A 22591-nucleotide genomic window follows, 5' to 3' on the forward strand; every position below is an offset into this window, starting at 1 on the left:
ACCCTCTGTTCAAGTCCCAAATAAATCACTGGTTTCCAGTTGCCTTAGGCAAGTCACTTGGTCTTCCCATAGTCCTGTCTTCAAAACAGAAATGAATATTTCTTTACCTGGCAGAGAAGTTGAGAGCATAAACCCATTAAAGACTGCTAAGGAGTTCAGATCCTATAGTGATAAGCAATTATTTAATACATATGCAACTCTTGGGAGCATATGTTGGTTATTTTGCAATATAGACAAAATTGTTTGGTCCGATGAGCACATGAGAAATTTTCTCAATAACAATTCAAAAGAAAAGCAACAACAAAACCCCACCAATAAACTGCAAGTTGGCTCTGGAAAGATGGATGAATGAACTCTGATCTAACTGAACATTTCTTTCTGCTCTGAATGTGTGCTCTCTTGGAGACAGAAGACAGATATCTTCTGCAGAAGTTGTGCAACAAATCTGGGTATACAGAAGAGGAAACCTCTACTGAAGACATTGAAGGAAACACTCTGGTGCTGAGAGCTACAGTTTTATAACAGAAGAAGAAACCACAGAGTTACAAAACAACCCAGTACATCTTTATTGATGATTAAGAAAATCAAGCATTCACCTGACTTGCTCCAGCAGTACCAAGGTGACATTGTTCCTTGGTAGGCTTGGTTGATTTTTCCAAGGTAAGCAATATTTGCTTTTAATTCAGAGTGGGGAAAATCATGCTTTACAGTGGCCATCTTGTAACAACAAATGCATCGCTGCCATGACAATATTTTTAGGTCACACCTCCTTATTAATATTTCACATAACCCCAGCTACCTCCCAACAATGTTTATTTAGTACCTCCATGGCCTGTACTAGTCTCATGAGAATCTTAACCCTTTAGTTAAGTGGGATTTACTAATACTCCTGAAGTGCACTGAAGACACGAGCTACTATCAAATTAACTGCCAGTGTGTGTCCATAATCTCACCAGAACATATATTATTTTCAATAGGCTAGTATGAAATTTACCAAGAGTTTCATTGATATAAAAATTATCTTGATTTCACACTAAAACACACTCAGTCATATCCTAGTATGTTATATACAGATAGTCACACCAGCAGTTTTCTCCATGTGAGTCAACTGCTGAGCTACAGGAGACAGGAGTGAGAGAACCTGGGGAAAGGAATAACATCTTTGATATTGTCAACTCCCAAGATGTACTGCAGGTAGCGTTCAAACCCCATTCCGAAGCCTCCATGAGGAACTGAGCCGAATTTTCGGAGGTCTAGATACCTGTAATTTAAACAGACAGTTACATTTGCAGCACAGTTATGCTGACATAATTAAAGTGAGACTTTTATCTAGGGTTTTGCTTTCCATCTAAATTACTTCCCTTTGACCCTGACCACTTTGATTTCTGCCAACACAGGCGGTGTTGGTCAAGGGTGTGAAGAGGCAGAATTGTATTTGCAGAAACCCCAGGTGCAAACCCATTTAACCCAGAATAGCTATGCTTTGCTATGCTTTGTTTAGGAGCAAGAACTTATTGGGTATGAAGAACAGCTTGAACATCATAGCTCTGCTCATATGGAAAGCACATTTCAAATTTTAGTACCTAAAATATTCCTAGCACAGCCACAAACCCAGGTTCCTACAGAATCACAAAGCACTTCCACTGCTGGAGAGGAAACCGCCTTCTTGGGTTTGTTTAGCCTTCACCACGCTGGTGTCGAAATCTGCCCTAAAACAAGTTCTTTCATTTTCTGTTTGCTTTTCAATAGCCTAAGTAATTTCATTTTCAGTAATTTCTTCAGAAGCCAAAGTAGGTCTTGCTGTCTACTCAGCATTCCTTCAGACTTTTTTTCTTTTAAGGTAATTAAGATGGCTTTTTGCTACTTTTTCCCCAATCACTCTTATAGACTGAGTCATTTATTTCCATAGTAAGCCAGCAAAAAAACTTGAATATATGTTCTCTAAAAATGAGATCTGGAAAAAGGTATTTTGTTTTGGAGAACAGCACCTGTTGTGCACAGAAAACAGATATCCCAAATACATGGGTGTCAACAAGATTATGATGGTTCTTCTTTAGAGTTCCCTATTTCCCAGCTGGACTGTAGCTGATGTGATACTGTATTTACAGCTACAAATTGTCACCAACAGTTTTATTTTAATAGGAGTGAAAAACATCTCAGTGCTTCTATTGATTTATGGGGCCGCTTCTGAGCTTGCTGAGGGCACAAAGGCATTCTTCTTTATATGAATGCACTGGTAAGGGATTGAGTGACTCTGGATGTATTACATGCTTCTAATCTTGGTGTATGAATATTTTATCACCCCGGTTTAAAAAAAAATCAAGTGCACTTAAATATAAATGCATATAATATGTTTTTCTACTTAGGCAGTGGAATAGAGGGGGGGAAAACACTGGGAATAAAATTAAGATTGGATTGATTGCAATAAATGCTTTCTCAAATTTTAACTACTCTTAATGAACTGCAAAGAAATATTATATTTGTGTGTATATATATTTATATATATAAAAATATGCATTATATATATTTGAGTGTACTTGTTTGGACATCAGAATTTTCTTGGCTTGAAGACTGTATTTTAACAGAGTGAAGCCAAAGTAATGCCAATGATCACCTTTACTTGCAAAATAAAAGCACTCTCCCACAAACTGTACAGCTGCAAGAATGCTCTGGCACTCAGCTTGACAGTATGCCTTTTATACCATGACATATTATTTTTCCTTGCAGTTCATTAACAGTAGTTAAAATTTAAGGAACCATTTATTACACTCAACTCAATCTTAAGGTTCCCCCCCCAGTGTTTTTCCCTTCCCTCCACTGCCCAAATAGTAAAAATAGAAGCACATCTTACTTCTTCCTAGTAGCACTGACACACAAAGTGCAGTTGTGCTTATACTTCAAGTTGAACTCAAGTTCTCTGATCACTGGGACCCATGTGCCTTCTCTCTGTGCTGCTGCTTAGTTAGCTTGGCTCACTAAGGCTCAGCTGTATCCACCTCATACCTTATAATGAGGATTATGCTTAGGCTGTGAACATGCAGACTGCAACTGCATGGTGGTCTTCATTTCTATCCCCTTCATACAGACTGCATTAATAAGAACTTGTGTTTCTGCTAATACCCTGGGAACTGCCCCTGGGGAGCTCTGCTTCACAGCTTTCCAAGAGTTTGCAAGGCACCTGATAGGCAGACCTGATGCTGCGGGTGGTGACTCATGAATTAGGAAAGATCTCATAAATGTGAGGTATATGGGTGCTGGCTGTGGCAGATCACTGTGACCCAGCTCAGCAGTTCTGAGCAGAACTTGCAAAACAGCTGGTCACAACTTTAGCTGTAACTAGGAATATAAGTACCAGCACAAGGATTTCTGATGATGTCTATAAGCACATCTCAGCCTTGCAAAGGCAGTTTAGACTAAGCCTAGCATCTTCTCTCCCCATTTGCTGGCAATAGAGTTTATAAAGTCATTGTAAGAAGAAGAAATAACTCAGCTTCTTCCAGATGAACAATAATAATAAATTCTACCCTTACTTATCCAGGACTTTGATCTGTAGATCTCAAAGCACTTTAAGAAGCCATTTTGGCAAAAGGAGCGAAACAAAACCCATCAAAGTTAATGGAAAAATCTATTGAATTAAACGTGCTGAGGATCAAGACTGTGAATCCTTTCTGATGACTGTGCTTAGAAGAATCAGAGGAATTGGGAAATTTTCCATTCTTCACAGATGAAAGAAAAAGTAACTGCCCGCAGATGAAGAGAAAAATCCCTTGAGACTGGAAAATGTTCCCTGAGGTTTTCCTTCTTTCAATAGTCTCCAGACATTGGATGTTTCTCACCTCAAAAACAGTCACGAACTAGTCTAGCTGTTTTTGCTAGTAACTCACACTTAAGAGGAGAGCTGAGCCCTCCATTGGTAACTGAGGGACTGTGCAACATTATTCCACAGGGAAAATAAGCTTCTGTGACCTCAGCTAGCCCCTAAGTTCATGTTCTGGACCTGAGGACTGGTAGCTCTTCAGTGATTTGAATCTTACTAAAGTATGTGCTGCAACAACATCCCCCAGCGATGAATTCCAGGAGCTTGTTATGTATGTGCCACGTTAGAAGAGTGTTTCCTTTCATCCTTTTAAAGATCTATATCCTTTTATCATCATCATGAACTCCTGTGTTGCATGGAAAGGCAGTATGAAGAACGGCGCTCTCCCAGTGACCATTTATAAGCAGAATATGTTCTTTTCAGCCTCCTTTCCAAACAAATATAATCTTGATCCTTTATGCAACCCCCTTGTTAAACTGAAGCCTCTGTGGCCAGTTTGAAAAAAGTAAGACTGAAAGAACAAAGTTCTTCAACAGTTCATGAAAGTGAATATTCTACTGGAGGAAACAAGTAAAAAAAAAGGGTAATGAAAAACTACTAGTGAAATGATAAGTGAAAGATCATTTTACTGAATGTTTCAGGAAATAAACATGCAAAGCATCACCAGGTTCTGATGCTGGGTCAAACACTGTCTTAGCTTTCAGGGAGCTTCTGCTCTGCTACAGCTTCTTGTGGATTCACAAAAAAAAAACCATTCAGGGACACCAATCTAAAACAGTCTCATGGACATGAGTGAGATTTGGGCACGTTCTGACTGGCTTTAGTACTGACTTTCTTCCTGCTTCTATCTGGCTCAGCACAGGGCTCCAGTCTCTCCCCAAAGCAAGAGTGACAGGACCAGGCAACTGCCAAGGACAGTGATGGGAAATCTGTTTTCACTGGGCTCTGAAGGAGGTTTAAAGGATGATATGAATGCTGTCACTGGCCATGGGCTGCAAGTGGCTTACCAGTGGTGCTGTTCCCTAAGACCAACCTCTCCTTTCTATGCTGCCATACAAGACCTATCAAGACCTATCCAACATTCAAGCTTCAAAGAAAATTAGAAATTAAAGAGCCCAACACAGCTCAGTCTTCTTCATCCAGAGCAGAAGCAGGGCCAAGACAACACAGTAACATCCATTTGAAGATGGCAGACACCACCTGCTCTGCCACTGTGTACTTTCACCAGTGTCACACCAGATGATCAGAAAGGCACCTGGACTGTAAAGTATGAGACAATCTTCTCCACTGATGTGCATCATGATGATCAGAGTAAGGAAATGGGTGCCTTACGTGCAGGAAGACTGTCTGAAATGCTGTTCTAGCTGATGGTAGTGATTGTTCATTATTACAAAGTACCCACTGTGTTACTTTTAAGCTGGCACTTGGAGGCTGTAAACAGGGGACCTGATCCTGTTTGCAAGGAATATGCTTAATACTCCCTGGTCACAGAGAAAGCAAGTGACTTTCCAGAGTAAACTCTGATCACTCGGCTTACGCAGACCTCTCAGTTTAGCCAAGATCATCATCTACAGCACTGAGCTCTTTTCTATCTACAGGTCAAAGGAAGAAGTGTGAAAATAAGATAAAATAACTGCAAAATCAAGCCAAATACTTCTCCAACTCATACTCTTTTTGGAAAGAAACCTGCACAACAGGAAAGGTGTAGTGTCCTGAACAAGATTTAGAGGCGTTTGACTGTGTCACTTTATCGACTTTTTTGAGAAAGTTTTCTAAAAGGTAGGAATGGCAAGAAGCAGAGCAGCATTTCAGATCACCAGTTGCCTCTTTGCCCTACGATTTTCCCACAAGCAAGGCACTCCTGAAGCTGTCCTAGAAACAGTCAGATTCCACAATATCCTCATGTTTAGTGGGAGAAGAAAACAGGTAGAATCAGATACATCAATGGTTAAGGGGCTTCAAAAGGGATCACATTCTAAAGTCAGCAAATATTATATTTAAAAAGGAATGACTCAACTATTCTTCAAGGAGTTTGCGAGCCAGCTTTGGAAACTCAATTCAATCACTAAATTGGAAGAGATTAATTTCAGTCTCTCCTGCCACCTCCACTGAAAAGATGGATGCTGGCAAACCACCTACCAGTTTTCTGGCAGATTTTGGACTGCAGTCCAGAAGCATCCAGAACTACTCCTATCCTGCCCCTTTCTAGGACACTAGACCCTGCTATGGCAGGCGGTAACAATAGCTTTAATCTTCTCTGGGATGTTACATTATCTGTGATGGAGTAGAGTGAATAAAGGAGGAAAGAGTCTCCAAAACAAGATTACAGGAGGAAGAGTTTCCAGAATGTGATTGCTACTATCACATGAAAATGCACATAGGGAACAGGCCATGTCTTAATCTTCTCTTGAGGGAAGCATGAGGCAGGGCTGCACTATCTTAGTAGTGCTGGAAGGCTCTGCTGTTGAACATCAGACTTCCTCAGGCTGTATTTCAGCATCTAACCACACAACTTATACCCTTGTTCAGGATAATCCTTCCCTCACATGAAGGGATATGGTGTATTCTGGTCCATAAATACAAATAATAAAGGAAGACATTTAATTTACCCTGTTTGCAAATGGATGATGTAAAGATCTGCCATATACTGTGCTATTCCTAAGTGATTTCATATTGTGGGAAGTGGAGAGTGAGGAATCCTACACTTACTCTTTTTTCAAGACAGCCTCCTTAATGATCAATCCAAATATTGCAGAATATTTGAATATACTCTTCTAAATTTAAAATTCTTTGCACTAGCACTCTCTCAGTAGCTATGACAAAGTACATACCAAGAAACGCTTGTCAAGAAGAACACTAAGAACCTCCTGTCGTTTTAAGAGGTTAAACTGATAATTCAAAGGTTGATCTGTCTCCTTAGGAAGACAGCTTTAATTGCTTTAACCACTTTGTTAGGGAAGATTTTTCGACCCAGTTGTCCTGTCAATTGCAAAGGGTTGCAATTCATAGCGTTGTTAAAGGTCACAAACTGCTTGTGGTTCTGAAACCTGTTTATCTCACGCATGGTGGTCAGAACCTATTCAACTTCCAACACAGCCTAAAGATTTAATATCAGAAATTATTATGGGTTGTAAATGAATGCATTTCATGCAATCCTGAAAGGAATGACCTGTGCTGTGAGTGGACAAATGGGAAGGATAAACTAAGCAGCATTAAACTTTGTTTAAATGAACTGTCTGTTCCATCTAGACTGGCAGTGATGGCAGGGCAACTGGGCCAAAAAATGTTCCCTCAAGAACAGAATTAAAAAAAAAAAGATAAATAGTTGTTTAAAGAGTCTCAAAAGAAGAAATATAGCTTGCAGAGCAAGATAGCATCTTACCATTGGTAGGCATCTGTGAGTCCTAATCTGTGAAACAAACAAAAAATTTCCTTGTAAGTAAAAGCAACAGAGTTGATCTGCACAAGCCTGGAAGAGAATGCTACAAGAAAATGGAGAGTGTGTGACTACACCCAGTCCAAAAAGGAAAGGCGAAAATGAAGGGAAATAAAGGGAAGACATGATCAGTGGCCGCCAGTTCTGGTAACTGGTAGACAATCTTGAACAGATTCCCAACATGCTTCATAAAATGCCAAGTTTGTTTTGTCAACATACAGGATTGATCCCACCTTCATGCAAAGACTTGTACGTATTTGTAACTTTAAGCATATCGGTAAACTCTGCTTGTGAATGTTTGGAGTTTATGGGCCTGAATATTAAATTTACAATGACATGCAGCCAACCTCATTTATGGGCGAGTTAAAATGTCTTCCCTATGTGGCTCCCATTTCACAGTGCACAAAACCACTGAACTCCTGTAGCTTTATTAATGTACGCCAACTTCTGTAATGTCTTTTTCTCATCACCACTTGTATAACTTCTCTCCTTTTCCTGCCCTGGCATAAACTGAGCAAAGTTTTAGGCTTTTTTTCTGTTTCTCTGAACAGAAAATTCAGCAGTTAAAGAGAGACCACTTCTCCCATCTTCAGTGCACTGCAGCTGTCCCTGACTTGGCCTTGGAGAGCTATTGTATGAAGCATGTATAAGGAGACAAGAATCCTCTTCGTTATCTCTAAGGTTATGCTGGGTCTGCAGGAAATAGAATTTAAAAGCCTAAACAAAGTATTTGGCTCAGCAAAATCAGATCCTGAGGACTCAAAATTGAGAAAAGCATGTGAAAGGAGGTGTGATTTTTCCAGGCCTTCTTCAATGCAGAGCTGTGCTCTAAGGTCACTGAAGTCACACCCCATTTGTAGCTTGAAATACTTTCTATGACTTTCCTGATAAACAAGAAACTCTGGCTTTGAACTCCATATGGACCCTCCTCCAGCCCCACAACTTGAGGACTGTGGACTCTAGATCTTACTTGCAAAAAACTTCGAGTGAAAAACTGCAGCAGGCAACACTGTTCTTTACATCAGCTGAAGCATGCCTGCTTCAGAGAGCTCACAGGGAGAGTAGCAGGAGGCACAGGGAATATCATCCTACACTAAAAATGGAGAATCAATCTTCTGGTGATTTTAATTGCCTTGTGCCTTTTGGATTCATTATGTTGAAATGGATATTGCTTTTCTTCACTCACCACATATATCTCTGTGAGCATGTGGCTGATTTCAGCAACAAATTAATTCCCAGTGTGCAAATAGTATTACCCTGGGATTAATCCTCCCCCAAAATTGCTTTGCACAAGTGTATGACTGGGCAAGTAGAAATGTTCAAGTGTTGGATGAGACTTTGCACAACCTGATCTAGTGGAAGGTGTCCCTGGCCATGGCAGGTGAGTTGGAAGTTGGAACTAGATGGTCTTTAAGCTCCCTTCCAACCCAAATCTTTCTGTGATTCTACAAAAGGTTCCTTTGAACAATCAGACAGTACTTATCTATGGAGAATTATCCCATCTATAATGTCGATTATTGTTAACTAAACAGCAGTTTTGATATTCTGACATGTAATTTAGCCTAAAATTACTCAGTCATGTGATCTTTGGCAGTGGTGAAAAAGTCCATATGACACAGTTAGGTCTCAGGCACTTCCAGTGAAGCTTTCCACCAAAGTGGAAACCATATTCTCTGAAATGACGCCAGTCACCAAGGCCAGCTGCATCACAGCTAGCAAAGTTTCTGACCAAAACTGCAGTTCCTCAGTTACACAGCGTGATGACAAATGTATCTGTCTACATGACAACTTCCACCTTCACAATTCACTCTCAGCCACAAAAACTGTGAAGAAAAGGCTCAAGGATGAAGTGCCTCTCATCAGATCCTGTACCAGATAGTCCCAGCAGAGCTGAGGCATTCAGCTGCCCTGGCCTCCTAGCATAAAGTAAACTTTTCTTCTCTGATGAGCTAAAACAGAGAGGCCATTTGCATACCTCCAACAGAAGCATAAGAACTTCTTCACCAGTTTGCAATCATCTACTCATAAAAACAGATATCACAAAGACAAAAATAGGCTTTTAAATAGTATTGGTTGACCTTCCACTCCTCTGCCTTGCCAACCACTGTGGGCTGCTCAAACACTCTCCTGAGCAGGCTAGTCACCTGGCACCTGCAGGTTTTCCATACCTCTGTAAGCGTGATTCGAGGAAGGGCAGTCGCTCTTCTCTCAAGCTGCCTCCAAACAACTCCCCTATTCCTGGTACGAGGAGATCAACAGCTGCAACCTTAAAAGAAAGAAAACTAGTTGAAGTCATGCCCCATAGCCACACAGTGACTGGCAGAAGTACAGTTGATGCTGATGGTTGTAAAACCCTACTGTAATTCTTCCAGAGTCTGTGACACTTAGGTAAGTATTTGCACATACTTGAAAAGTCTCTTGTTGACAGAAGGCTGGGAGGAAATTTTGCAAGGATAAACTTCAGTAAATCTACAGAAAACCTAAACAACAGCAGTGATGTTCCACACTGAGAACATCTACAGCAAGTGGTTTGAACTGAATCTCACTAAGTTACTCTAGTCACAACCTGTGCGGGGTTATAAAGAACCCAACAGCAGCTCACAAGACAGCAAAGACACGTGGGCAAGTTTCCTGAAGCCCTGATTCCCTGCTCTGATGCTGTAGCTTGTGTTCAGCCTTATCTACCCCCATTCCTTGGGCCAGCTCTAGTGGATATGGTATCAATGCCACTCATGTATTGGATCCAACTATTAGGATCCAAGTGATACCACTTAGGCTCTTAGGTTTGAGCTGGCTGTCTTCTCTGTTTTGTCTTCTAGGGTTACTTTTCTTATCCCACAGCTGAAGTGGTTCTAGAACTAAAGCCACTGAAGTGAAAGTGGTACATGGTAGGGTAGCTGCTCTTTGTAGCAGAAGCAATGCTTCAGGTTGTCTCAGTTTAACTGGGAAATCACACCTTCAAAGCATGAGGCTTGTTGATAAAGAGCTTACTTCCTGTGCCCATGTGCTATTTGAGCATTACATGGATGCTACATTTGGATGACAAGAGAATCACAGACTGCTTCAAGCCATGCAATTCTAGGCATTTCACCTAATAGTACAGAAGTTTACCAGGAAAAGAAATAAACTATGGCAAACTTGTCTTAAGGGAATTAAGCTAAAACTTAACACTATCCCATCTCCTGAATCTTCTCCCTCCTGTTGTTCCTGCTTTGGGGATTTCTTCTACAACAGGAAAAGAACCACACGGGATTGTCATGTCTTTTCTTGGACTTCTTGCACAGAGGCCCAGCAGATGATTATTTTCATCAGTCTATCTATCAGTAGGCCAAGACATATGCCTAGCCAAAAAAGCAGTGGAAGTGTGACCCATGGACTCACTGTGTGTTGAGGTCCATCTTCATTGTCCCGCATGTAGAAAGGCTTGAGGTCATATGGGTAGTTAATCACAAACACAGGAATCTCACCACAGTGCTTCACTAGGTACTTTTCATGTTCTGTTTGGAGGTCACAGCCCCACTGCAAAGACAGCAAAGGGGACCTGGGAACCTGCCTTCGAGTATCTTGCCCATGGCAAGAGACCCAGCAAAATCCCTGTGTAGAAGATGTGGAGCTTTGAATAACATGAAACCAAGCAAAGCAGCTTTTCATACAGGCCACTGGGAAAGTCTGCTAAGAAGACAGTTTCACAAGGTTTAAGGCACAGCAAAGCATGGAAAATAATATGATTTAACTTCACAGAGCAAGGCCAGATCAAACCCAAGCATCTGGTATCAAATCAGAAAAAAATCCCAAACAAACAAGCAAAAAACTCCACAAAATCAGCTCCCAAAAAACACCCCACCACACAAATAAACAAAACCAATCAACCAACCCCAAGAATCAACACCCAAACCACACTCCATATATCTAAAGAGAAATAGGCACCTATCCAAAGTCAGATTATTTGACCCCGCAAACTGGCCTTATTTCAGTATTACCTTTGGTATATAGAAAGCAGCTTTTCTGGGCTGATCCTCTCCTGCTGTGTTACATGTTACATTAAGTCTCACTTAAGAAAACCCAGCATCCTATTAAATTCTTTGTTATCAGAAACCTCAGACATTTGCAACGCCCCTCATTTTTCCTTTCTTCCACTGATGTTATAAATTTTGTGGCTTTTGACTTGAGACCTCAAGTCCATTTATAGGACGTGCAAAGAATATTGGGGGAGTAGAAGGGGAAGACTGGAACAGACCTCCCACAGATTCTCTTCACCTGAAAATATCCCAAGTTTGCTGTCTCAAATCAAGGTAGTACAGATATGAAATCTGAGGTTCTACACCCACTGGTATGCACAGATGAAACAGTTACCCAACTGGCTAAAAAGGTGGCTTCGGCCAGAGGATTATTTTCCTCAAGGCATCAGAATGAGATAACAATTAAAGAGTATACACATGAGGCGAGCACCACCACAAATGCTGTCCCATACTGGGGTGTGTGTGTGTGTGTTTGAAATTGTGCAAAATATGATTTTTAGAAAACCATAATCTGACAGCGTTAGAAAGACTAGCATGTTATTTTTTTTCCCAGTCAACATCTATGCTTTGGAAAGAAAAGGGATTCTCTTTACATACATCTAGATTACATGGTATTTTGACATAGTATTGGCTTATTAACTGTTGTCAGACTTTTGGTGCTACCTTATTATATTTCCTTTATTTGAGGACTATTGCAGCAACTCTTCTTAGATGATTGCTACCGAATCTGCAACACTCCCAGCACTACTCACACACAGGAAAGAGAAGTGCCTTTGCTGAAGCCTTGGTCCTTCAACAGCACAGTCATCACTTCCTTCCCTGAAAGTGTTACGTGTTGTTCTGCTACAGATCTCACTCCTTATATTGCTCCCATTTCAACCCCAAAGGCCAAAAGTTTTACCTGGGTGATAACCCACAAACACCCCAGAAGGCAAATAATCTGTGCCAAGTAACAGCTCTTGTGGTATCAGAAAGAAAGGAGATTCTATAGAGTTCAGGCTGTGCACATGAACAGGCACAGGGACAAGCCACCTGGCAACAACCTACCTCTGGCTTGAAAGTGAAAGTTTGAGAAGCTTGCTTCAAAATTTCCACTGCTTCACTGTATGAAATTCTGCAAGAGGAGAAAAAAAAAAGTCTTTAAGATAACTATGAAAGGAATAACAAAGTTTTCTGGACAAGTGCCATGCTGGGAAAAATAAGGAGGCACTTCCCCACCACCATGCCAACTTGTGTGTAATGTCAGACTTCCCAGCAATGCTTCTTTGGACAGAAACCAAAAAGCATTTTATATGGCAAGAACCCTATGTTTTCCTGTGCTTCAGCTACATGCTGGGCAGGAAGTGCTAAGCTCTCAACACTTCTGCATTATTGCAATGTTGCATGTCAGTCAAAAGTGAGCTCTGCAGAGAATTGCTTCATAGAAATTTGTGGATTTTTTTTAAAGAAAACAATGTGCTCTCATCAGCATAGCTACAACAACATAGCTCTAGCTCAGGGTGTGTTAGGCAAAAATAACAGCCCAGGGTGCAAAGCTCTTGTCGCTCAAATGTTTCCACTTTGCTTTGCAAAAACCATGAGATTTATTTGCAGCAATGTTTCTCTACTGCTCTGTCAGACTTGGGAGCAGATTCTCCACTGATTTCCACCAGCACAAAAGAACAGCATCATGGCAATGCAAACAGAAAAACTGCAGTGAATGATTGCGTCAGGATTGATAACTGGAAATCAAGACTCAGTGGAAAAGACTTTGGCTGACAAGTTTTCCACATACCAAGCAAAATGTCATGGACAGAGGAATAACCTGATGCTATACAACAGAACTATATAACAGAACTATACACTATATAACAGAAAGAATAACCTGATCACTACAATTTCATGTTTCTGTATCATTGGCTAAATCCAATTATAAACAAAATTCTCTAAGGAGCATGAGCTCTTTACACGCAGGTACAAGGTTTCACTAACACAGGGAAGGCTTCTGGAGGAAATATCTCAAGAAGGAATATATTGCTCCATGTGTTTGGGTTATGTCAGGCCACAGTCCAAATGAGGTATATCACTGGCACAGGTTCAACGCATGTAACTGATGTGTGTAAGCCAGGAATGCCCCAGATCTGCCAGCAGCTGATGAAGAGAGAGAGGGAGAAAGAGATGTTCTGACTCTCCCTCTTTTTCCTTGGACCATGGGAGAAGCTGAGTGGCAACTCTGTCCTCTCAGGAATATCAGTTAGGTGCAAAGAGAGGACTGAAATGGGGAGATGGTAACTTCTCTGAGGTCTTCCACGGTGCTCTTGCAGACAGAGACACAGTGAGGATCTATCACGATCCTATTGCCCAAGTGTGGCTGTAGCTGCTTAATAGGACAACCAGTGCTGGGCTGAGCAGACCTACAGTGTTCTGTGGGACAAATGGAGAGCTCCACTATTTGAAGACATAGGCAGGAGTAAGGGAGGAGGTATTCTTGAGGGCCAGTGAGGGAAACCCAAACCCTTCAGTTCTTTAGCACACATAGAACTGGGAGTAGAAATAGGAGTTGCACAACCAACTGGGAATAGAAAAAAAAGTTGGAATTTTTAAATATCATAAAATACTTCTATAAAAAGGGAGCCACTGGAGCGGAGATGTGATTGAAAGAAGAGCACCAAGGCCAAAACCAAGCAAGACAGTGAGCAAACCACTGTGCAAGTACATGCTGGAAGGAGGATACAGTTCAAGAAAGAGGATCTCGTCCAGGGGAGCAAGAGCCAAAGGTCAGCAGATTCAGATGTCAGTCTCATGCAGAGATGAAAGGGTAATGACAAACAATAAAAGGGAACTGCAATTCATGCTCTCATGCTCCTTTGGAGATATTATGCTAACCCAGAAGATATCGAGTTGTGAAAGAACATATACAAAATAGGAACTCTTTCCCTAAAAGCCCTCTTCCAGATCATTTTGAAATAGTACTTACGTCACAAATTTGTTCTTCAGTATTTGTTCCAACCTGTCCTTGGTCAAAAAAAGAAAAACATAAACATATAAAGATACTCTTAAGGGTTCAGGGGTCCAGTGGAAACTCAGAAAAGTGATTTTCCTCTATATTTGAATTTGTGGGACTGCATTCTGATCTAGATATGGGTCAAAATCCACTCCCGGCCATTCAGTGCTAAAAGAGTACCCAATTATTGAAGCTGATGATTCAGAGGCTGCCAGATGATGTGACAGCTACACTTCCACCATATCCTCTCTCTGCTGGCCTGAACAATCACTTAAGCTCAGGTTGACATTTAGCTCTTCAATTTCTTAACACAGGACAACACAGTAAGAAAAGAATAATAAAAAATCAGCCTCCCTATAGCCAAGAACCCCCAAAATGCACAACAGGATTGCAGCTCTTTCTTGTCACATGCATTACCTTCTGTGCAGGAGCTACATATTTATGAAAAAGTTCAACATCATGAGGACATTTGGAGAGCACAGTGCTTGTTACTGTCTTGAAAAGATCTTCCATAACCTAATAGAAAAAAGAGAAATTGATGAAAAATGAACACTGCTTAGGTGTCCCAGACTATAAATGAAACATGGTACACATCAGCCAAACGGTACAGGAGTTTCTGTCCTTCTGCATGGTCAGACTGCATAAGAGGGTACCAGTTTGCTAATGCTCCTAATTAGCAGGCTTGCTTAGTAGTTGAAGAGGACTAGAACCTTTATTTCTACTATGGGTTTAGGACTTCAGTGTCTGCTGATGGCCTCAGTATCTTCAGTCAGGTATCTCCAGTGAAAAACAGCACAGTTGAAATATTCAAGCAGCAACCCTGGTCAGACAGACACATATTACAACCATTTGTGGAGACTGGTCTCAGATGAATTCTTAGTGAGGTATCTGTCCTGTAATGAGTCATTCTGGGTTTCTGCTTCGTTATTAGAAAAAGCAGAACTAAAGGAAAGGAGAATAAACCTGTAGTGTGTAGAGCCAGCCCACCAAATGGATCCCAGCTAGAGAGATTCTGCAGAGTAAAAGCAAAGTGAAGACACACAGAGATGAGTAGAGAGCTAAAGCAGAGGACACATCAGTGCAGGGATGTTTGAGAAACTAAAAAGATGTGATTCCATTTCCCTAAACTAATGTGGATTAACTAAATGACATTATCATCCAATTTGGATATAGTTATCCAGTAAAACAGGCTTCACTCATTAAGAAATTAAAATGCCATTAAAAGCCCCCACATGCGATGCCATTTTCATCAACCTGTTGTAATTTTCTCTTTTGGTTAAGCAAAGCAGTCCATTCAGGACACTTGCTATTGTGCAGATTAAGTGTTCTCATGACTCCTCACAAAGCAGGTAGTGGTACAACCTGTGGTATCAACTGATGATGGCCCCAATCCTTCTTCAAAATCACCCTCCTATTCTACCCTCCTTGGTAAGAACAGAACAACGCAGCTGGGCTGCACGTCACCTCAGCCTGGTATGGGACTAGGTTTTTCATAATAAAAAGTATCTCTGAAAATTCTGGCACATTCTTTTTTTTTTTTTTTTGGGAGCATAACAACTGCTTCATTAATTGCAGGGTTGGGAGAAGCAAAGTATCCACCAATGACACTTAGGTGAGCAGCAGTCCCTAGACACAAGGCCCAGGGAAAACTAACTGTGAAAACACAAACCTGACATTCAGTCAGCAGATTAGAAGAAGCAGCAGCAGGTCTCTGCCTTACAAGCCCTTACAAGGAACCAGATCCTACAGGGTAAGAGGAACACAAGGCACAGAAATGAAGCAGCTGGGCTACTTACATAGCCTGTATGAGATGAGATTTCAGGCACATTGTTCAAACTCTTATGTTTGGATGAACATCTGTCACCTGTCCCAAGCTGCTGGAACACTACTCTGTGCTGAATAACCTCTGCATCCCACTAGACTAGCAAAGCTGGTAAAGCAGTCCATTTTGACTCCTCTGGAGCCAAACTCAGACTCAACACTCTTGCATCAACCTGGGCCTTCTTTCTAAACAGGGAAGATGCAAATAAAGGAACAGCATTATCATATGCAGATTAACAGTTTCACCCCTCCTGGTACTCAAACATAGAGAAAATGAAAAGCCAGCATTCCTGCTGCTGAGTGGCAAATAACCAAACAGTCAGCTTTGAACTTTCTTCAAAGTAGCTAGAACAAGGCTTATGCAAATGAAATCAGAAAACTTCTTGGCAATTAATCTGGTTTCACCAGGCAGAGACGAAGGGATTTTACATTAAGCTTCCTCTTTCTAGAAAATGAAAGTATCATCTGGTTTCAGAAAAGCATGTTGTTTAATTAGCACTTTTTTTCCTCACTGTGCGATAAAGTAACAATTAGGTTCCCACAGCATTCAACATGAGCAGCTTCCTCTTGTGGAAAAAAGATGTGGGTGGTATGGGAAAAACAATCGGGGAAATATTTCCAGGTTTGAGACTGAGGTTTTATCCTGGCAAAAAAAACCAGACACGTGGGTCATACACTGGCCTCGTCACTGCTCTTATTTATGCCAAACGTGTACTAGACACAAACAGTAGAGGGGGGAAAAAAAAAGGAAAAAAAAAAATTTCAAACTGAGAATTTATGTCTTTAAGTAGATAGTACAATGAAGGACTAGAAAGTGGGCAATAGGAGAAATGAGTGGAGAACTGTAACCAGTGGCTTGCTGAATTGAGGGAAAACGTGAGCTGGAGATACAGGTGGAGTGATTGGTTTGAACATATCCTGAAAGAAACATGTTTGATAGGAGATTAATACAGGGAAAAAGGCATTGGAATCACAGCAAGTAGCTTATCTCAGCAGTGGGACTTCTGATGTCCCAAAAGCCCATTAATTTGGTTGCTTCACAATGGCAATGTGGAAACTGCTGGTAGGAGGGCAGACAAGAAGGACAGAGGTTAAAGCTTTCCCCCCTCCCTCAACACTACAGTTTTTCTCTCTTTATTTTCACCTTTCAAAGTTCAGCAGTATCAACCTTGGCCTTCTCCAATGCTGCTGTGTTACTCAATGGTTAACTGTTCAATTTTAATTAGGAGTAGCTCCCAAGGGTATTGCTTAATTTTAACTTGGATCTTTTGATACTGCAACTTATCCTTTCCCAAATAAAATTATGATCAGAGTTGAAACAGGAAATCATCAATAAAACAGCAGTAAATGTCAGCAGCAGCAACAGGAGGTGCTGTGCATTCCAAGAAGAGTTCAAATCATCATCCCTGTTACGTAAGACACTTTCAGAAAAATCGCATGACCTGCCAGTAGGATTTTTATTAATGTATTTACCTGAGGCATGCATATGGATGCAGTGTAGATCACAGGCTATTTACATATGAGACACTCACCAGTGGAGCATTATTTCTTGCTCTCATGCTTGGACACACACACCGTACATGTGTGCCCGTATAAACACACAGAGAGGGGAGGATTCCCATCTGATCTTAGTCATAAAATCTCCTCTCTCAGCTACACAACCAACAGCTCAGGACCCACTCTAGAGAGATGCTGTTTTTATGCAAGGAAGGAGACTTGTCTGTAGGACCCCTGCTTCACTGGCCATTGAAGCTTGAATGCTGATGTAAGTTAGGGGATACAGCAAGCCTCAGCTATGGCAGCTGGATGCCACTTCAGAGAAGGAACCTACAGTCCTGCAGATACCCCAATGTCCCTAAAGAGTGCTGAGCAAGACACTTGGAGCAAGCCTTTCCCACGTGATTACCAGTGTCTGTTCTCTTGAGACTGCAGTCAGATTTGCCCAAGTGCCTCAGCCTTAGCACTGAAGACAGAAAGAACGCTGAGTGCAAACTATTCTGGAAATCAAATCACATACATGTTTCAGATCCAAACTCTCTGAAGCTGACACCCAAAATCAGTCCCACTGATTTCATTTCATGCCTGAACTCCCTTCTATAAATGGAGGTAATAATGCTCCATGTCACTAGGCTGTAATGACAGCAAATTAATTTTGATGAAGTACATAACCAGTGGAAGACAATACTTCTGCCCTCAGGACAGAGCTCAAATACTGAGTGTTAAATTGTACTCTCCATCTGAAAGAGATATATTCTTCATCCCTTAAAGAGACAGTGGTGCTAGGATGTGATCTTGTTAAGGAAGACTAACACTATGCATAAACTCCCAAAAATGCCATCAGGAAAATGCCTTCTGGCAGTTCTTAACTTTACAGCCTAAATAATGTCTTTTTTAGCATAGTTTTGTATGTGTGTTTTATGAAATTCAATAATGACTGTATCAAATGGCCTCTTTGAGACCCCATTAGTGTCAGGAGTGAAGTGGGATCCTTTAAATCTACTGCACTGCCAAGACAGCGGAATGAAAACCAGAAGATAACGGTGTACAGATACAGCTACGTAACACGGCACTCAAGAGAGAGGGAGAGATTGACAACTGGCATCTCAGAGGACAAATGAAACTGGAGACCTTGGACCTCCAATACAGGTACTGGAGGGGAGATGACTCTAGATGGTCATGTCTGGAAGTCCAGACAATTCCACAATTGAACCTCTTCCACTGTCTACCTGACCTTCTTGTAACACCTTCTCATCCAGTTTGGAGGACAAAAGTGCCTTGGAGCAACCTGACCCAACTTCTTCACTTCACTTGTGGAAAGAGGCTACAGAGGTCTTTCCTTAGATACCCTTACATAGGTACCCTCAGGTACCCTGTACAATAAAGCAGAAATACTTATCCAGCCATGCAGCATAAAGTACTGCACTAAGCACATGGGACTTTCCACAGAAAGTATTATGAAACCAGTATTGTGAGAGTTGAAGCTTCTTTGTAGCACTAAAACACATTTTGGCAGAGAACAGAAATTTATATTGCATGATTAACACATAAGAGACTTTGCAAGAACTGTGCTACTAATTTAGGAATAACTGAGCACTGCTCTGTGCAATTACAGTGGGGAAAAAAGGCCACTGCTCTAAGATTTCAGGCCCTTTGTTCCTAAATACATTTAACTTGGTTATTAAATCTTCTTTTTTCCTTTTATTTCATAAGGAAAGCTATGGTTTTTTTGGAGCTTTGGCTGAAAGACCTCAAGGCCTCATCAGTGAATGGTAAACATCTACATCTTTATAGCAACTCTTTAATGGTGTACAAGCAAATACTTCAACATGTCCCATAAGAAGCTGAGCATTCCCAGCATACTAGTTACTATTAGAGGTACTTAGTCCAAATGTTGAATATCAATTTCAAAAATAAATCTTAAACAATTCAGCTCTTTATGTGAGGACAAAGTTCAGATGGTAACCATGGCCAAGAGCCCCTGAGGCTTTCAACTGGGCGTTTTGCACCAAACAAAGAACTTGCAGATGACAACAAACAGACAAACTGCCCAATGGGCAGATACATGAGAGAACACTGAATTTAGGTCAGTTGCACCAGGAAAGAGACTTGACTTCGGCTTTAGAGCAGCTGGCAGGTTTTTTTGTTGGTGTTTTTCTGTTTTTTTAAAGAGTGATTGCCCAATGATTTAAAAATAAACAAAATGGGAACTCCACTTCTGCAAATAAGAACACCCCAAAATTAAGGCTGTTGCAATGTAGATTCACTATGAGGAATGAAAAATGAAGGCTGCTAGGAGACTTTCTGTTATAGGGAGAGAAGTTTGTCAAAGACTTTAAGACAGAGGGAAGATGTGAAGAGAGCACAAGATGAGACTTCACAAGATACTTAGCAACAACAAAAGCCAAGACAAGGGGGGAAGTTCCTCCTTTCCCTACAAATAAAAGCCCTACACATTCCAGAACAATTCTCAACCCTAATTCTCTGAACTGTCTGAACTGGTTGACTATACTTCAAAAGACAAGCAATTACGGTTCTTGCACAGGATATGTTGATGCTGTGTTCAAGAGCTCAAACACCACTTAACAGAAGACCCTGCTTATTATGCTAGATAAAAGCAGTGAAGATTTCAATTAGCTCCTGATTGCCTAGAGAAACAGGACTCAGGAAGTAAGGTGAGAACATATACATATGCTATGTTCTAAGAATACACAAAGTTGTTCTGGAGAAAAGGAGAGAGCAAAGAAAGAGCAGGATGCTACTAATGATGGAGCACAGATTCCCAGTGGTCCACTGTGTGGTTCCACACAGTCCAGTGCCATCCAGACATCCCGGACGTAGAAGCAGCACACAGAGCATGTCAGCTCTGCTGTCTGGCCATAGTGACTCAGCAATGTGTACGATCCAGGCTGAAGAAATGACCACCTGGATGTTATTTTATAAATCTGTAGCCAGTGTCTCAGGTATTTTTCTTTATAAGGCTGTTTCTCCAATAGTTTTCCAGGGAGTTTACCTGATAAACCAGAGTTTGTGAGGATGTTTACTCATAAGTCCTACTGGACATAAGCTGGCTTACATTGAGACTAGTAAAATGCATTAGCATCCATCATGTGGTTCAACTGCAACCGAGAGGTCAATCCTGAAAAATCAAAAGTCAACTGACTAAGGATTTCCTCCAGTCTTCTGCTAAAGCCACAGTGAACAGTGTATGCCAAAAACTGTTGTTTCTACTTCAGATTTCAATGCAGATTTCAAGGAGGCCTTTACAGACCACATCAAGGGACACACTGTACAAATACTGTTCATTCACTGGAGAGGTGTTGAAGGTTTTGAAAGGGAGAGTGCCACTTTCATTAGCCCAGTCAAGCACATTTATACACTTCCTGGCAATACAGCAACTGTGCAGCTTCAGATGAGGGCTGTGTGCACCTGTATCTTCCCTTCCAAATCCCCTCTGTGGCCTCATCTCTGTTGAGCAAATCCCAATCCTTGGGAAACCCCTGTGCAGCCTCTACTTGGTTCACACAGGGTGAGAGGAGTTGTGACCTCAGTTGAGGGTAGGGAGCGCATCTCAAGGAGGAGGAAGAAGCCCTGGTACTGGTCCTGCACAGACATTTGGAGTGCCCACCTGCATGATGTCCTGTAGGTTTTCAGTGAAGGATAGCTCAGCCTCCACCATGTAGAACTCTGCCAGGTGCCGGCGACTCTGTGAGTTTTCCGCTCGGAACGTCGGACCAAAGGTGAACACGTGGGTAAAAGCCCTGCAAGGTGACAGTAAACAGGTAGGTCAGGTTCAGCACACAAGTGAGTCTGTTACACCTAAAGCCCTCACTTTTATCTCAGGATCTAGAAACAATGATGTTTCTATTTCATCTTTGACCCATTTAATGGCACTGCTGAATATGCCACTGTTATGTTCCTTTATCCAGACACGGAGAGGACTTATTCACACCTCTTCATGACTCAGGGAGGTTGCACACACAGTATTCAGCTTTCACTGTACACAAGTTGTGCTCAGGACACTTTTTGCAACTGTGAGGGAAGAAAAAACAACATTCTGCGGAGCCAGATAACTAGAGAAGCACCCAGTCATCACACCAGTCAGGCTCTCCTTGATCGCATCCTTTCTTGTTTCTTTAGCTGCAATGTCTGACCTTCACGGGTGCTGTGAGACCCCAGAGCACAACAGAGCAGAAAGTGCCCTGCAGCTGGAGTTGCTGGGCTGGTGCAAACACGAAGGGGTGGCTGGTGAAGCCCAGCAGGATGGATGCACGGTGTACGGCTTGCAGTCCCCCTCTAGTGGCAAGACCGAAGTTTATTGCTGAAAGAGCCTTCGAGATAATCAACTGGGCATCGTCCACACACCTAAAAATGGTTCAGCTAAAGGGTCCCTACTGCAGAGAACACATCTGGGATATCACTTGGTGCTAGAGCAACCAATGCAATTCTCCAGCCACCTTCTGGAGAGTCTATTTAAACACATCCTCTCTTGTTCTGCAGTCATGTCATGCTGTGTTTCTACTTCCCTTGTAAGAAACCTTCCTATCCAACACCAACACACCCTTAAAAGTTTTAGTTTTATGTGGGAAGCTGCACTACAAGCAATACCTTTTACACCACGGGTTATGAACACTTGGGCTCCTGGACATCCTCAAGCCAGCAAGAGCTTCCCAAGCAGATGCCATGACAGCAGTGTTTCCCCTCTTGCTGCATGGGAAGCAAACCATGATTGGGGAAGAGAGTGAGCTGCTTCAGAAAAACCATGAACTGGGCAGCTGCTATCTTTAGTACATCTTTAACTTGATGTTATTTTCAGCTGTAGGCAGCATGTAAGAGAAAAAGAACCTCAGCAGTAGAGATTAAGCACAGTTTGATGCTCATGAAAGGATGCGTGCTAATAGCTGGGGTTGGCATTTGACTTGCATCTTGCTCTGCAAGCTTTCAATTTAAAGAGGATGTTCACTGAAGTTTCTGAACAGGCTAATTTTGTTAAACTGAAGTTTAAATAAACAACACTA

General features: G+C 41.6%; 1 protein-coding gene across 1 annotated transcript in view; it reads right to left on the reverse strand.

Annotated features, from left to right (window-relative positions):
• Window positions 1-542: 542 nt before the first annotated feature.
• The window catches only part of NARS2 (asparaginyl-tRNA synthetase 2, mitochondrial), a 51090-nt gene continuing 29041 nt past the window's right edge, over window positions 543-22591 (reverse strand). Inside the window, 8 exon segments of the mRNA XM_018071310.2 lie at window positions 543-1261; window positions 7200-7226; window positions 9422-9519; window positions 10635-10772; window positions 12320-12386; window positions 14229-14266; window positions 14673-14771; window positions 21202-21334. Coding sequence (XP_017926799.2) covers window positions 1117-1261; window positions 7200-7226; window positions 9422-9519; window positions 10635-10772; window positions 12320-12386; window positions 14229-14266; window positions 14673-14771; window positions 21202-21334 — 745 coding nt within the window. The 3' untranslated portion in view covers window positions 543-1116.

The sequence above is a fragment of the Manacus vitellinus genome, unplaced genomic scaffold, assembly GCF_001715985.3.
Source record: "Manacus vitellinus isolate BGI_N305 unplaced genomic scaffold, ASM171598v3 scaffold_2_pilon, whole genome shotgun sequence".
NCBI lineage: Eukaryota > Metazoa > Chordata > Aves > Passeriformes > Pipridae > Manacus > Manacus vitellinus.